The sequence below is a fragment of the Dysidea avara genome, chromosome 15 (assembly GCF_963678975.1).
Source record: "Dysidea avara chromosome 15, odDysAvar1.4, whole genome shotgun sequence".
Taxonomy (NCBI): Eukaryota; Metazoa; Porifera; class Demospongiae; order Dictyoceratida; family Dysideidae; genus Dysidea; species Dysidea avara.
This window is the reverse complement of record NC_089286.1, coordinates 5,637,758-5,654,602: the sequence shown is the minus strand read 5'-3', so window position 1 is coordinate 5,654,602 and position 16,845 is coordinate 5,637,758. Positions and strand designations below refer to the sequence as shown.

General features: G+C 38.0%; 2 protein-coding genes across 3 annotated transcripts in view; both read right to left on the bottom strand.

Moving 5' to 3' along the window:
- Positions 1 to 3,321, bottom strand: part of LOC136245354 (putative transporter svop-1) — an 11,475-nt gene extending 8,154 nt beyond the window's left edge. Inside the window, exons 1-4 of one of the 2 annotated variants that reach the window (XM_066036832.1) lie at positions 2,895 to 3,321; positions 1,744 to 1,847; positions 1,029 to 1,127; positions 910 to 981 (exon numbers count right to left, since the gene is read on the bottom strand). In XM_066036832.1, coding sequence (XP_065892904.1) covers positions 910 to 981; positions 1,029 to 1,127; positions 1,744 to 1,847; positions 2,895 to 3,039 — 420 coding nt within the window. In that variant the 5' untranslated portion in view covers positions 3,040 to 3,321. Of the gene's footprint in view, positions 1 to 485; positions 551 to 909; positions 982 to 1,028; positions 1,128 to 1,743; positions 1,848 to 2,894 lie in introns of those variants that run through there. The other variant, XM_066036833.1, reaches the window with a different exon arrangement.
- Positions 3,322 to 9,716: 6,395 nt separating this feature from the next.
- LOC136245351 (putative transporter svop-1) lies at positions 9,717 to 16,837 on the bottom strand. The gene is made up of 15 exons (XM_066036829.1): positions 16,639 to 16,837; positions 16,012 to 16,109; positions 14,479 to 14,577; positions 14,325 to 14,396; positions 14,153 to 14,277; positions 14,041 to 14,104; positions 13,777 to 13,911; positions 13,184 to 13,635; positions 12,938 to 13,011; positions 12,714 to 12,809; positions 12,554 to 12,665; positions 12,167 to 12,248; positions 12,025 to 12,114; positions 11,744 to 11,857; positions 9,717 to 10,030 (listed from the first exon to the last, which is right to left on the bottom strand). The coding sequence occupies exons 1-15, from the start codon at positions 16,802 to 16,804 to the stop codon at positions 10,019 to 10,021; spliced, it is 1,791 nt and encodes a 596-aa protein (XP_065892901.1). The 5' UTR covers positions 16,805 to 16,837; the 3' UTR covers positions 9,717 to 10,018.
- Between the last annotated feature and the right edge of the window lie 8 nt (positions 16,838 to 16,845).

The following is a 16,845-nucleotide window of genomic DNA, read 5'->3' as shown; positions in this document are numbered from 1 at the left end:
TGTGTATGTGTGTGTGTGTGTGTGTGTGTGTGTGTGTGTGTGTGTGTGTGTAGTGTGTAGTGTGTGAGTGAGTGAGTGCGTGTGTCCATGTGTGCACACATGTATGTATGTAGGTAAGTGTGTGCATGAATACAATACATACAACACACATTCATTATATGAATAATCTTTGACTGGAACTGCAAATACCTACCTAGCACAATTATCATGGCGTTAGTTTTATATACATTAACACGGGGTTTAAAAATCTTTGTCTTTAGCAGACAACAACTAGCAATAATTGTTGTTATATCAGTTATAGTTGTTGTTTCCTCTTTGATTGGAGAAGAACCTTACAGAACGTTAGATCAAGGTTTGAATAGTGCAAGATCTTCGCTGATCCAGTCACACAAACAGTACTGTATATACAAGAACTCAACATCTTACTCTCGAACGATTTACCAATAATACACATTCAAACTTTACTTGTTAAGGACTTCACACACCTGAAACTTCCATACAAGCATTACAAGTAATGAGTGGCCTGGTCAGTAGCTGAAAAGGTCATCATCTACAAAATTATTTCTGACATTGCATGCGTGAGCATACACTAACTACTAGTATGCCGCCCTACTACATACTGAAAAAACCATTGATGTATAATAGGGTGAATAGTGAAAACTAAAGCTTCTTGAAAAGGCCAACACAACAATGTGAATTAATGTACAACATATCCTATTTACTTTTGCAAATGCAGACATTTTGTTTTTAAGCTAAATATACTTTAAAAGACCCAGTTCACCAAAAGCAATAGATCTTCATAAACAAATTATACGTAAATGAGGTGTCTGCAGCAAAAAGTAAACAGAATTCAAATACTACCAGTGTCTACAGTTACAATACAACACTACTGCTAGTACACTGTCGTACCCTTTTCCTGCCAAACTTGTCTGCCATAACGCCCCATACTGGACAGCCCAACAGAAATCCAAAAAACAAGACCTGAAATTATAAAATATGACAAGAATCGTCAGTACTTATGCTGTTACCATAGTAATGGTAGCTTCCTCAGCAGAGTTCAGGTTCCACTCACACTTCAGTGCAGCAGGTAATATTGCTAACATCATGATCTCAAATGATTTAGCCAACTATGTGATAATAATGACATCCAGTGCATATTTCTATTGTACATTCGTGCTGAGCTGAGTCCTCAAAAACATTTAGTAACCTGGATGGAATGACACAAGAGGCTGCAGTATCATTTCTCTTGAAAAAAAACCCACTGGTCTTCTTTATCTGTTTTTATAAAGGCTCAGCTCAACATAGTATGCCCCCAGGGTCTGGGTATCACTAAGAACACTTGCTTACAACATTACACATATCTGGTACGTATGTCTGTCAATGGAACACTGCTAAGGATATAAAGAAACATCAGATACTAAATAAGAGATGGTAAAAACAGTAGTAAAGTGGTGAAGTCTATCTGCGATCAGAGGCAGTAAGGTGCAATTCTAGAAGGAGATTTTCGGCAGTAGATATTAGGTCTTATATGCAGACATTCAGACACTTTAACTGGTAAAGATTTAAATCTTTCCATTTACCACAGAAAATGTACAATGTCCACTTTTAGAATAATGTCAACTCAAAAGAGGATTAGCAGACACCCCAGAAACACTGCCCATGTGATTATTGATTGACAAAGTACTTGGTTCTGTCAAGTGAATGTCTTGCAGTGCATCAAGGGGACAGACTATCTTTCCTTACCCATATTAGTCCTGCAAATATAGACAAGAGAACTTGGAATAATCCAAACCCCATTTCGTCCACTGCATTCTCCACTGTGTACACATCAGGTGTGTCATCATCATCTGGAATTGTTAACATTTGCACTAATGACTGGTAGCCTGCAAGTGATATCTACACATCTATCACAAGATGAAAACCCTTAAAATACCATATAGCCTAAATATTTCGAGGTGGAAAATTTTCGCTGATTTCGTGGTTTTGGGGGTTATCAATGAAAATTTTAGCCTGGATGAAGGGTAGTCACTATCAAAAGTCCAATATAGAATCATCTGAGCACAATCAAGATGTTTGATCAACCACTTGATTTTACCAGAAAAAGGAGCTCGATCACTTGACAGTCTAGTAAAAGGATAACTTCTCGTTTTTGCTTACCAGTCAGTTCTAAGGTGCTTAATTGCCCCTTCAAGCACTTCTTGAGATTGCTTCATTTGATTTTAATCCTAGCCTACAGAACTAATGTAGTTGTATTGGTAGTGACTACCCTTGTTAGTATCAATTTTGCATCTTTTGTAGTGCCAGAATTCAATAGTTGTATTGCTAGCTTGGGGTCTCGGTCTTGCTGAGATCTATTTTTATACTAAAAATAAAACTAGCAAACAATAGCCACAACTATCTATCATATGAACAAATACTCTTGACTTGCAATATCTCAAATATAGACAGCCTGAGGTTACACAGAGACATGATTAATGTTTATAGGCTCTTGGACAACATTATCAATTTGGATCGATAAATATTTCAAGGACTAGGGGTCACCCATTCAAACAACAGAGCTGCCAGATTCTGTCAGTGTTTATACATCATGTAGAGATTCTGTTTAAGTGATTTTTCCAGGTTCTCTAGTATTTCTAATGTTGACCACACTTGATTTTTGCCTACACTACAACAGAGTCCAGGCTATTAAATGTACGTATATAACTGATTACATTAATAAAGATTTCTTTGTCCATTGGAACCTCCCGTATAGCTAATTCTCCTTCCTTAGAGTAATACCTTAATTAGAACCACCTTGTAGCTAACACAGCAACGAATTTAAGTGTATTCAAGACAAAGTGTGTTTTATCATAGATCTTATTTACATAATCTATGTAATTAATTTCTATCTACACCTTGATCGATTTCAATCCTGTTCGAGTTCACCGGTTCCTCGCCAACCACCTCGTGATGTTCACCATCGTCTTCTCTATCACTTTTTAATGGTTTAAAGCCAGTCAATACTACTCTACCAGACTTAAACCACACCACGGCAGACATCTCATTATACAGCGTACGTACGACTTGACTGATTAAGGCGTTCCCGCATACATGCGCGTTAAATTATAAACTATAGTCTAAATAAAACGTGCATAAAAATATTTATCTGATTGTCTCTAAAAACTCGTTTCATAAGTGTGTGAGCATAGTATATGTCTTAAGGTGGGAGAGTGGAGTGGGTACACTTATTAAATGCTAAGAATCTGCCGGCACGTACTGTACAATGTTTGTTCTTCCAGCTGTATATGTGTAATAACATTTTATAATGGAACATATAATATTTCACTCTTATTGTTTTTATTATACATTAACGATATTGCAAATAGAGTGTCATCTTCAATTCGTCTGTTTGCTGATGACTGCATCTTATACAGAGTTATTAAGTGTGAAAATGATTCTATTATCCTTCAGCGTGATCTTGATCTATTATCTCAGTGGGCAACACTTTGGCAAATGAAGTTCAACGTATCTAAGTGTGTACTAATTCGATGCTCTCGATCACTTGATCCATTTCAATATGACTACCAACTACATAATCATATTCTAGAAGTAAGAGATGAGCATTTGTATTTGGGTGTCCTGTTACACGAATCCCTATCATGGTCTAATCATATTACTAGAACTGCTGCAAAAGCATCACAATTATTCAACTTTTTAAGACGAAACTTGAGTAACTGTTCTCCCTCAGTTAAAGCCACTGCCTACCTTACTATAGTTCGTCCTGTTTTAGAGTATGCAGCATCAGTATGGGACCCATACCAACAAAATGACATCTTGTCCCTAGAAAAGGTCCAACGTAGAGCTGCTCGGTGGGCACTGTCTGACTATAATAGACTTAGCAGTGTAACTGATATGCTAGAGATTTTGGGTTGGCCGTCACTTGAATCTAGACGAAGAATTGGTCGACTACAAACATTTTATAAAGGAATCAACAACTTATCAGGATTATCCATTCCACCATATTTCTTGCCAACTCAACGATCCACCAGACACCACCACACTCACCACTTTATCCAACCAGGAGCTCATCGAGTCCGTAGGACTCGATGAGCTCCTGATTCAACCCAGTACACGGTCCAGTTATTATCAACATGCTTTTTTTCCAAGAACAATCAAAGATTGGAACAGCTTGCCAGTATCTGTCATAGAATCAGAAAACATAGATACATTTACTAATTACTTATTGTCTATCTAATTGTTTGCTGTATATCTTATGTGTATGTGTAATTTCTTTGGGGTGTTGATCGCCCCCTGGGCGCATCGGCAATTGCCGTCTGCCCAGTAACAATAAATAAATAAATTAATAAATTAAAACATATTCTGTACCTGACAACTCGCTACTAGAGTAAGCGATCTATTGTCGGACACCATCTATAATCGGACACTTTTTCTCAGAAACTACCAGGCCGAATCTTCTGAATTTTGCCACGGATAAACTTCACACTTAGCAGCATACAAAATTTGGGCTGGAAAGCTTTTGTGGTTGCTTTGCTACAGCCGATTAAAGTGACTGTCCGAAAACCTCTAATATCGGAAGTTTACCTCTTTGTATTGTATTGTATTAATGCTTTACAATGACCAGCACTGAAGGTCTGCAGCAACATGTGCTGCAGCCTTAGGATTACCTAACCTAATTTCAAGGACTTAGACTTAGTAACTTATAGCTGAAAAGGTGTAACAGAAAAGGGGCCAAAGTAAGGAAAAAAAAAATCCCTCCAACCCCAGGAATCGAACTGCAGGTCACCCAATGTCTAGTCGGGGCCACACTCATTCTCCTCCAGGAGGGATGGATTTTCTTCCTTAATCCTAAAGTACACCCCTGTATTTATTGTATTAATGCTTTACAGTGACCAGCACTGAAGGTCTGCAGCAACATGTGCTGCAGCCTTAGGATTACCTAACCTAATTTCAAGGACTTAGACTTAGTAACTTATAGCTGAAAAGGTGTAACAGATCTTTTATCGGACACCACCCAGCAATCCTCCACTAAAAGATGAAATTCCTCACAACCACCACTGACTGTTAGGGGAGTACATGTACTTTCTAAGCAGCCATAGTTTGTTTCATTCCTCCACTCGTAAGTGGAGCTACAACCATTAATATTCGGGTGTGTCGCGACCTCTATAATCGGACAGAGCAGAATTTCATTTCACGCTGTTTTATCAGTTCAAAGCTACCTTTTAGGTATAATTAGCCATGAAAATGAAAGATGTGGTACAAAATCTAATTGGATTTCCAAAGAGTTGTAAAATTTTACGATTTTAGCGATCAGTATGCTACTGTGGGACTCCACAAAATGACTTATCGACTGTTCCAAAGAACTTTTAGCACTGAAATGCATGGGTGCAGCACAAAGGGGAGGGACTAAAGTCCTTCCTTCCCTCCACTTCCAATTATCAAGATATACTCTAATAGAGCAGTCAGCTAGTCTAATAGAACAGTCATGTATTCAAATCAGTATGTAGATGCATTTTTGTATAAAATTTCAACCTTGGTATATCAAAATGAATTTCAGAAGGCTAATTTTCAAAGCTTCTTTGGGGAGGCATGCTCCCAGACTCTCATGCTTTAGATGATGATAAGTGCATACTTATCACACTGTAAACTGTATGAACCAGCTACCATTCTTAGACTAGCTTGTAAATCCCTTATGCACCTTATTTCTGCTATATCCCTTCAGCCATGCATGCATGTCACACCTATACTATGCAATGTGCTCAATGAAAGGTATGATTTTGCTATAAGACATGCATGCATGTGTATATAGCTAATTTGCAGGTGGAAAACAAAACTTGTGTATTGCTAAGAACTCCTATCATCCAGTCATGAAATTGGGTCACATGTAGGAGATGCAAAGAATGACACCACATGTTCATGTCCTGGAGTAACAACTAGCAAGGACGACTATCACTGTATATTTTCCATTTCTGCAACCAACCATACCAGCAGTTAAAATAATTATGATCCAGATTGGAGCTAATTGTGTGCTTTTAACCTACATTGAATATTATACACTTGTCACAGCTATATCTATATACTGTACATGTCATGCCTTTCTTTGGTTCATTTTAAAAATCTGTAATATCTTCTATCTAATCACTATAGCTGTATATATGGTTATATCACAGTGAATGCATGTAACTAGTTGTTTCGTACGAACTATACCTTTTTTTAGTGTGTTGCAAAGCATGTGTGACATGCATGGATGTAAGAGCAGATAGCAAAAGTTAATTAGCTGCATGAAGGGCTTAAGTAGCATGGCTGGTTGAGAGTGAGAAGCATTCTTACCATGCAAAGCATGCTCTATCAAGGGAGTCTGGGGGAATACCTTCAACAGGAAAGTTGAAGAGTAGTCTTCTGAAATTGATTTTGGTAACAACGGTGACTGAATTTTACTAAAACTTGCATTTAAATGTTTGTTTGGACACGACTGCTCTATTAGAGTAGCTGACTGCTCTATTAGAGTATATCTTGATAATTGGAAGTGGAGGGGTGGAAGGACTTTAGCCCCTCCCCTTTGTGCTGCACCCATGCATTTCAGTGCTAAAAGTTCTTTGGAACAGTCGATAAGTCATTTTGTGGAGTCCCACAGTAGCATACTGATCGCTAAAATCGTAAAATTTTACAACTCTTTGGAAATCCAATTAGATTTTGTACCACATCTTTCATTTTCATGGCTAATTATACCTAAAAGGTAGCTTTGAACTGATAAAACAGCGTGAAATGAAATTCTGCTCTGTCCGATTATAGAGGTCGCGACACACCCGAATATTAATGGTTGTAGCTCCACTTACGAGTGGAGGAATGAAACAAACTATGGCTGCTTAGAAAGTACATGTATTCCCCTAACAGTCAGTGGTGGTTGTGAGGAATTTCATCTTTTAGTGGAGGATTGCTGGGTGGTGTCCGATAAGAGGTAAACTTCCGATATTAGAGGTTTTCGGACAGTCACTTTAATCGGCTGTAGCAAAGCAACCACAAAAGCTTTCCAGCCCAAATTTTGGTATGTTGCTAGGCTAAGTGTGAAGTTTATCCGTGGCAAAATTCAGAAGATTCGGCCTGGTAGTTTCTGAGAAAAAGTGTCCGATTATAGATGGTGTCCGACAATAGATCGCTTACTCTATCCTCTCTCTCATCCATGCTCCTCGACAGTACGAGTGACGCGGTTAGATTATATCACGTGACTATCAATGAATTATATCGCGCGAGTTCTGCGGTTCTAAGAGACCTTGCACGACAACAAAACGTCACGTGCGATAATTATAGTTTGAACTTCAAAAATGAATTGATTTGATAGGACGAAATCTTGTGCACGTGATTTTCACTTGTTTTGTTGTCGCGCAAGGTCTCTTAGAACCGCAGTACACGTGATAGATAACTTAGTGACGTCAGGACACATCATGACTCATCATGATCAGTGCATGTACTGTAGACTCTTAATCTTTCCATCAGTTGGGTACAATAGCAAAACTCTTTATCAGGTAGCGAATGGTGGTAAAATTTGTAGACAAAAGTGCCAGCAATAAAGAGTCATATGTGTGGTGTGTACTAGCTAGCCAACAAGGAAGGGGCTGTAAGTCCCCCAAGGTGAAGATAATGAAACATCTTAGAAGGGGTAGAACGGAATGGTAGCCTACTAAAAGAGATGGTATGTGCATAGGCTGAGCAATCAGCTTACAACAATGGCCATTCGTTCTTTCTTTCCAGTCATATTGAGGCAGAGTGTCTAATGCTGTTTATGTCGTAAGGTTGTCAACCTAACTCTATTTTTCCACACACATCTACCCTTTATAATTTCCCAGCTACCATAATGAGTCTAAAAACTAAATCCATTTCAGTTTTGAATCAATTACAAAATAATTTAGGAACCAATGCAAGGCAATAACATTGCATGCAAACTTCTTGGCCCCCAAAATCACACAATGGATCAATAATTGCTGACTCGAATCTGGGATAATAAGTTATAGCTACAACTGGCTTATAACTATGCAAGTTAAAGATTGTAGCCTGTAGACGCTTCATATTCAGCTTGCATAATCACAATATGTTGACACTACATTTTGATTGCCAATATTGTACATTTGGTGTTCAACATCTTATTGCCGGGCAATAACTACCATGCATATTGCACCGTTTGAAGTATGGCCTTACTGGGATATAATTTGCATTCATTGAATCCAATTGCAAGTATAGCTATTATTTTGTTCCTATGACCATCCCATCTACATCAAGATATATTTCTGCTTATTTTTTCTCACAATCCATTGATAATAATCTGCTCTCCCATATGAATGTAGTAAAAAAGCTTTCAGCCCCTTTTTCCTCTTTCAAATAAGCTTCTAAAACTCCACACCTGTTACACCCCACAGCAAATAACTGTTAATTCTTCATTCTGCTATGCACTTGTGTACCTCCACTGACACAAATCAGTATAATTATCCTCTGACAGCTTTAATTCATCAAAGCACAATCTTTATCTCCCACTTGAGTCCTGTTCCCTATTAAAATAATTGATTTAGTTATAAGAAAGTTCTTGACTTCTTCTGGACATGTAGCTAGCTATAGTCTGGTAGCTATATTCTAACACACTATATACACCACTATAATATTTTAGCAACATGCACTTTACTTTCACCTCCAGTTGATTGAGATGCTATATAATACATAGAGCAGTCAAAGAACTGGTGTAATAGAGCAATTAAAGCTACACCTTATAAAGCGTTGCATTTGCTGTGATCATTGTAGCCTAAAATCCAGTTTCTGGCAGACCTTATAATAAGCTCTGACAAGAAGCAGGCCTGTTTTTGTATAGCTTTACAGAAACCCCTTCCTTTTTAATAGCGTCGGATTTTCCAACTCGCAAAGTGGTCCAATGGTCTATGATTTATATGAACATGCAGCTATAGCATTCCAGCATTCACTCAGAATTGTCCAGTGATCGTGAAGATGGATAACTTTAGTAGAAAACTGGTTTAGTGAGCCATTCTACACAGAAACTAATGGATATAAGATGTGTCTGTGTGTTGATCCTAGTCTCACTAATTGTAGCAAAGAAAATAGTGGCATCGAGAGTCTGTGCATTTATGATGATGATGATGACACTTCTGTATCAGTAGGCCTCTACCTCATGAAGGATCCATACGATGATGAGTTAACATGGCCACTGAGAAGTGACGTTATTAAACCAGATTGGTGACATCATTCATTTACTGCATGTAACTTACAATGACCGTGTTGATGATAATCTGGATAACAGGATCACTGATGGTGATAGGGCAGATGATGGCTGGGGATTTAGTAAGTTTATATCTAACAAAGACCTACACCATATCAAATCCACACGATAGTATGCTAAAGATGATTGTGTTTTTATTAAAGTAGCTAAACATACTGTAGCCATAAACATGATTATCACAACCTAGTGATTCAATGACACTATTTTGTATGTATTGTTTGTATGTACAGATTATTATACCCTGTTGAAATTCCCCCACCAGCAATGACTCAATTCAATTCTGACACATTACAGAGTGTCTTTTATTTTATCAAGATCCTTTATTTTTCTATACCAAATTTCACTCATTTTTTTAATGCTCCTGCACATTAACTACTGATAGCAGTGTGTGATTTACATGTTCACAAACCTTATAAATAATGGCATACACATCCCCTTAATGCACAGCTTACCTATAATTTGGCTACTAGAGCAGATCTATGTATGCACATTGGATACATACACACACATTTTAACACTTTATAATGAGCAATGTCTTTGATACACATAACTACAAAGGACACATACTATATTATTAACTTTTTTCTTTGTTGGTGTTTGGGTAAAAAATTAGTCAGCCAATTATGGCTAGTTATATTTTGGAATTATAAAAATATATTAGCTTGCAGTTTTCAGTTTTGTGCAGTTGAAAATTTTTACAAAATGTATTAAATAATATTCCATCTAGTGATCATCATCCACTCATCATCCAGTATCCTAGACAAGTGTACACAACATAAACTCATGTGGTAACAGATTTTGGTAATTGCGTTTGTCAAACTACTACAACGTTTTTTAGTTATCAGCTCTCATAGCTATATTATGTACAGAGCACAACTCTTTTGATGATACTTATTCTCCAATGACTTTCAGGGGGCCAGGGGACCATTTAAAGTAACATGTCATTGGGAAGACACCACAGCTGATACTCCCAAGAAAAAAGAACAATACAAAGTCACAAACTAGTGTTTTTTTTTAAATTGTCAGTTTAAAAATGAGGGATCTATGCGATAAAAAGTAGTGAAGCAAGAGATGAATGATGGTATTACAGCATAGCTCGGTGGGAAAGTCCCTACTTTGGCATTGAACAACATAGCTCGGTGGGAAAGTCCCTACTTTGGCATTGAACAACATAGCTCAGTGGGAAAGTCCCTAGATTCGCATTGAACAAAAATAATTGTTATAGCTGATATGCCAAAGTAGGGACTTTCCTACCGCTGCTATGCTGTAATACCAGACCATCATTGATCTTTACTTTTTTTGGCATAGATCCCTACTTCATTTTAAAAATTTAAAATACTAGTTTGTTGCAGCACAGCTAGCTACAGTGTATCTTGTGACTGCTCTATTAGAATATCATACATGACTGTTGTATTAGAGTATCTCAAGTCAGCCAAGGGGTGTACAGCTAGCTAGACCAATAAGGAGTGAGGCCATCTTGTTTACTGGTAAATAAATAAATAGCTAGATTGTTAAGAGGTGTGGTCTCTGTACTTAGTCCACCTAGATCTTTATTTGATGGGTGTGGTCACGAACCTATCGCGAATGGGATCCCAATCACGAAGTTGCAGATATCTAACTAGTATGCCTCTTATAGTAGCACCAGGACTGAAGCGCTTCTGAAATCCAGTTCTGAAATAATTCTGTGGCATGTAAATATGCTGCTGAAAGAAAGCATTGATATGGAAAATTAACGCCTTGATATGGTTTCGTTGGATGAAGAAGAGGACAACCAACCTGATTGAAGATAAAAGGAAAGACAAGGTGCAGAGGGAACACATTCGTTGAACCCCAAAAGTCACATCCCACTGGTGAGTTTGTTATTTGGTGGCCATGCACTGTTTTGTTAGGATTGCTACAATGACATTTCAAGTTTTGGTGATTTAAAAAAAAATTCTATATCCGGTCACCGGTAAGTGCTTTCTTGTTTTTAATGCTGTATTCCATGTTAGATGGACTAATATTATTCCATAAAGGTGATTTTTGTCATGTAAGATGCCTCTAGGATGATTTTTAAGGCAGCATTTTAGGCGGCATGCACCATTTTTGGAGCGATCCCTACTTAAACAGTACTACCGTACTGTTTGATACAAGATGATTGGATTCCATTCTGGGGGGTCTATGGGGTATGCTTTTAGAATGTTCTGAGATGGAATTTTTACTGTGTTGTTGCATAAGTAGCTACTTGCAGTGTTTGAGACATAATATGTGACTGCTCTATTAGAGTATCTCAATTTTTAGTACCAACACAAGTCGGGAAGCCATGGTCTCCCGATGTCACATTTCATACATTACCACCCTAGAGTAACATAACTTGTGGGTAGGCAGGTTGTCTAATGCAATTTACTACGGTGGAAATTATGCACCTCAGGACAAACAGTTGTATTCTTATAGATGTGTGACAAATCCAATAGTCATAGAACTACGTACCTTCATTGCTCTTCCTCTGGTCTCTATGGGTAGTAGCAGTGATGTCAGTGATGATAGTACAGAGAAGCCAATGAATAAACTGATTGTTATAGAAAAGTTGTACGCTAGTAGAGTCTGTGGGTAGAAACATGACTGGTGTTGATAGCATGTCAGTAAACTGGGACCAACACACTACAATTGTTACAGCAAAATTCTTACATGATTATCACCCAAAGTAAAGCAAGTAATATGTTTTACAGCTGGTCTGTGTGAAATGTATACACCAAATGAAATGTACTGACCTGGGCAATATAGGGAGCAATCATTGCACCAACTCGGCTGACACTTGAGCACAACGACATCCCAAAAGCTCTCACAGCAGTTGGATACACCTAAGAGAGAAGGATAATTATCACAAGTCTCCATATTAAACACTTCACTCACCTCAGGAGTGTAAAGATAAATTGCTTGGAAGAAACCAGTAGCAAATCCACGGACACCAAACAAGAACACAGTTAGAACAGTCCTGTACATGCAGAAACACATATAAAGTGTTATTCTACAAAACACTATCATCATCCTATATGTCATGGTCTGCTTAACCTTTGTTCTCTACAGGCCTTCAGCTTGCATGCGGTAAGACAAGCTGTAGCAAACAGTCTTCATACACATGTTAGAGATTTGGTTTCTAGCATAATTATTTAGGTAGAATTCTGCTTATTGAAATTGCCAATAGGGTTGATTATAATGTAGAAACAGATAGCATGGCAACACAATAGAACAAGTCCTGGAGCAGAGACAGAAGGTAATTTTTGCAGTAAAATGACATACTTGTTCAAACAGATAAACAGCAGACCATAGCATGCAGCAGCTGCTAATGTAGTTATTGCCATCGACTTCTTCCGGCCAATCAGTAGTAGGAGCACGATGATCCACAGTGTACCTGAGTATGAAACTGATTTCCATTGGTTACAATAAGGGTGGGGCTGACCTGGAAACTCAGCACCAGTTGTCCACACCAGATGGATATAGTCTGACTTTGTTAGTTCTTTACATCCTTCATCATCAGTATCATTCTCCTTGAGACCTGTTAAAGTGCAACTGTATAAACATTGCAGAAGCATCCGAAACATTATAATGCTACTATCAAAATTTGTTACATTATCGTTTTGAACTATCACATATGCCAACATACATAGATACACATTCACATACCACAATGAGAATCATGTTGGAACAATGCTGTAGTCAGTAGTGCTCCTCCATAGTAAACTAAGTTAGCTGCAAACCTGAAGAAGAAACATGGAGATTAAATTCCTAATAGAGTGAACACTCTGAGATTGACCAATTTTATTATAATTTTACCGAGAGGTAAATTGTATTGACAAGGGACCTCAGAACTTAACAGAGAAGTAAATGTACAATGGCCTTTATTTGTAAGGTTCTTTAAGATTAACTTACCACAAGTACCACAGTAGCAATGTTGTTTTCCACCATCCATTCTTGAACAGGATTAATGTCCAGTGGTAGTAACCCACTATTTTATCATTGATAGTGTCTTTGATACATGAACAAGATAGTCCTCTTCGATGAGTGCGTTCACCTAGGAGTAGTTCTCTTTCAGACTCGTGACAAGATGCTATCATTGATAGGTCACTCTTTTGACTAACTTCCATACTTGGTAATGTCCCAAACCCAACATCATTCTTGCCCCCTGTAGACAGCATCACTGACTCCATCACGTCATCTAATGGTGGACTGTACTCCTTTGCCATACGTTCCTTCTCCTCAGCAGTCACCAATCTCCCTTCTGGCAACTGTTTGCAGTTTATCTTAGCAATTGATGCTAACACTTTTTTGGCCTTTTCCTCTTTGCCACAATAGATCAAATAACGAGGAGACTCTGGAACAAGCTGTAGGGTAAGGCAGTAGCAGTAACACATAGTAAAATAGGTCTAGGTGGTCTATCTTTAGTCACCTAGGCTTTAACTCAATTCAGATTATTTTGGAAATGCTAAATGTCTACCATTAACACGGACACTACACCAACTCACAGGAAAAACCAGTATCACCAATAGTAGAGGTATAGCAGACAAGCCCAACAACCACCTCCATGGTTCATGATCAATACTTGTCATCACTACTAATGCTAGTAATGCCTCCATGACTGACCCTACAGCCCATGCAACCTAAGAATAAACAATACACACTTTAAAATACAAGATGATCAACTATTAAATCTATATTATTTTACCATTCATTGCTACAAGTAGGCATTATAGGTTGGTGATTTCCATACATACACACATTGATCTCACCTGTATCAAGCAAATGACGACAGCTCTACTACGAGCTGGTAGAAACTCCACACAATAAGCCGGTCTAAATGTGACAACATTACAGCACACTAACACACTACTAATTCCATACCCTAGAAATCCTCCACCAAGTCCAAACCCCACTAGACCTCTGAACAACAACAAGGTATAGTAATCTGGTGAGAATGCACTCACAACCCCAAACACAAATCCAACCACCTCCACCATAAACAAGGCCTGTACAGAAAAACTAATAGAAAGAACTTTATTAATAATAACTGTACCGTTTTCCTGCCATACTTGTCAGCTATTACACCCCAAAGTGGTGACCCAACCAGAAAACCGAAGAACACAACCTGAAATTGATGAAGTTATTCATACATGAGTGACACACACATATACAATGTCATACTGCACACACGAACGCACACCACTCACTGTACTGATGGTAGCCTCCTCTGCATAACTGAGGTTCCATTCACACTTCACTGCTACTGATAAAATAGCCAATATCATCACTTCAAAAGCTTCCACCACCTGAGTATAACATATAACACATTATAAACTATTGGGGGATCTCCTAATGTTATATAGCTGATATGTTTGTATTGCTGGACTACACCATTACAACAGTAATGTACTCTAATAGAACACTCAACTATTCTAATAGACTAGTCTCAATAGGCAGTAAAATAAACAGGAGTTTGATGTCCATTGTGGAATACTTGGTGGAAAATACATTGAAAAGAGGAAAATACACAAACATTGAGCAACAAAATCTATTGAAGGATAAATTTGCAAATACAATCCATACTTACCTTGTAAATAATACTTGTTCTTTAAATAGTGCAGTTAAAGCTGGGCTTATGTGGAGCCACACCCCCCACATGATATATATATACAAGCAAACTTAAAAGGTTTAATATGATAATAAGTTTTATGAGCTAACTGTGGATCAGCGGTGCTGATCTGGTTTCTACCTTGATCACAATCACTACATCACATGATGCAAACTTGTGATACATTTGGTTAAGAGGTGAAAGTGTCACAAGCTGTTAAATAAACTCACACAACAGCCACATAAGCAATAATATTATAGCTCAGTTATGGTACCAAGACACTTGTTTTTTGTTTTTTTTATTAAGGCTTTACAGCACAAGTGAAAGTCTGTAGGACACCTGGACCTACAGCCTGTTTAAAGTTGTTACATAAGTGTAAAGTTGTTACAGAAGTGTGTTTGAAAAGGTGGAGAAAAAAATCCATGACTGGATCTGGGCAACCTCAAACCTGCAGCCACCCGATTAACGCTTGAAGAACGCTAACAGGAGTCTGCCAGGCAGTCAGGATATTTTCTCCTTGTCAATTTCATGTATATGTATCCATAGGAACTCTAGAGAGTGACTTATTATCTCAAAGTACCCCATGTGGAACCAAATGGACATGAGTTTACTTATTAAAACTTTACAGCACAAGTGCTGAAGGTCTGTAGGACACCTGGTCCTACAGCCTGTTTAAAGTTGCACCTCAATATTTTTGTGTGAAATTTTCCTGGGGAGCATACCCCAGATACCCCTAGACTAGATACCTTCAGGACTGAGCTTCACCACTTTCACTTTTACGCCCTTGATGTAAATGTAAAGGTACCCAATTGATTTTTTCTCCTTTTCAAACACACTTTATGTAACTATATGTAGCTAATTTGGGCTGTAATACTGTGTGCAAGGTGCTAGCTATCTGATAAGTGTTCAATGCTAGTGATAAAACAGGACACTGACCAAAAAGCACCTCCGTAATGCTGTTCAACTCTTAAACCTTACCATTTAAGTTTATATGTAAACTGTAAGGAATGTTTCCAAGTAGCTACAAAGAGAAACAAAGCCAAAACTAAATATTATTTAGAGGCACTTGATACAAAGCTGTTCTGGGTGATATAAGAACAGGGTATACCATCACCACATATGGACAACTCACCCAGATCGATCCTGCAAAAAGACACAAGAGGATTTGAAACACACCAAATCCCATTTTATCCACTGCTTCTTCCACCGTGTACACATCAAGTTGATCATCTGCAATAAAATAATAATGATAACAAACCTGTAAAAAATTCCATTAGCTGAAAATTAGTATTCACATACGGCTTCATGCTATACTAGTAATAATCACCAGGTACAAATGGCACAGCTAATGGCAGGAACAATAATGAGAATTTGCATATCAATTAAAATCACTCTCATTCATGTCACAGTATAGTAGCTATGCCTATTAGAAGGTAACTTAACCTTCGTATTGCATACTGCTATGCAGTTATAATTATTGGGGCTGTAGGCACTGGTTGTATTGTATTTTTTACTGCACGAAAACCTTGTCAGCTGCAGATCCGTTTGGCATTTCGCGCATAAAGCAAAAGTAAATAAAGAAATTAATAACGCATATAGTATTTGCTAGAGACAATTAAGTCTTGTACTCTTAACACACGCAGCATAGTTATACACAGCTAGTATAACTGGTGGCTTTTGTAACGGTCATGCTTGTAGTTGGTTGTATAGCTAGCTACATGGATGGAATGCAATGCAATGCAAGTACGTATAAAGTTACTTGGTTCATTCCTTTGCGATCGAGTGGGTTGCGAATCATGGTAGGATGTTTCTGCTTCGTGACCCTCAAACTCCACGTCGCTCTTCGCATCATCTGGGCTCGTTAACGGCTGGTACTTCGTAAGCACAGCCTCTCCCGACTTTAACCATTTCCCTGAGGTAGACATTCCCTCTTCTTAACCATGTGACCGCTATCTCCTTAAATAGA

What these genes read in the sequence shown, in the direction of transcription:
- LOC136245351 (XM_066036829.1), bottom strand. Translation starts at nt 16,804, where the DNA reads ATGTCTACCTCAGGGAAATGGTTAAAGTCGGGAGAGGCTGTGCTTACG. An exon ending in ATCGCAAAGGAATGAACCAA is followed by an intron (nt 16,110 to 16,638) that starts GTAACTTTATAC and finishes ATTTTATTGCAG; the next exon opens with ATGATCAACTTGATGTGTAC. An exon ending in TTGCTACTGTGGTACTTGTG is followed by an intron (nt 13,012 to 13,183) that starts GTAAGTTAATCT and finishes TTTCTTCTTCAG; the next exon opens with GTTTGCAGCTAACTTAGTTT.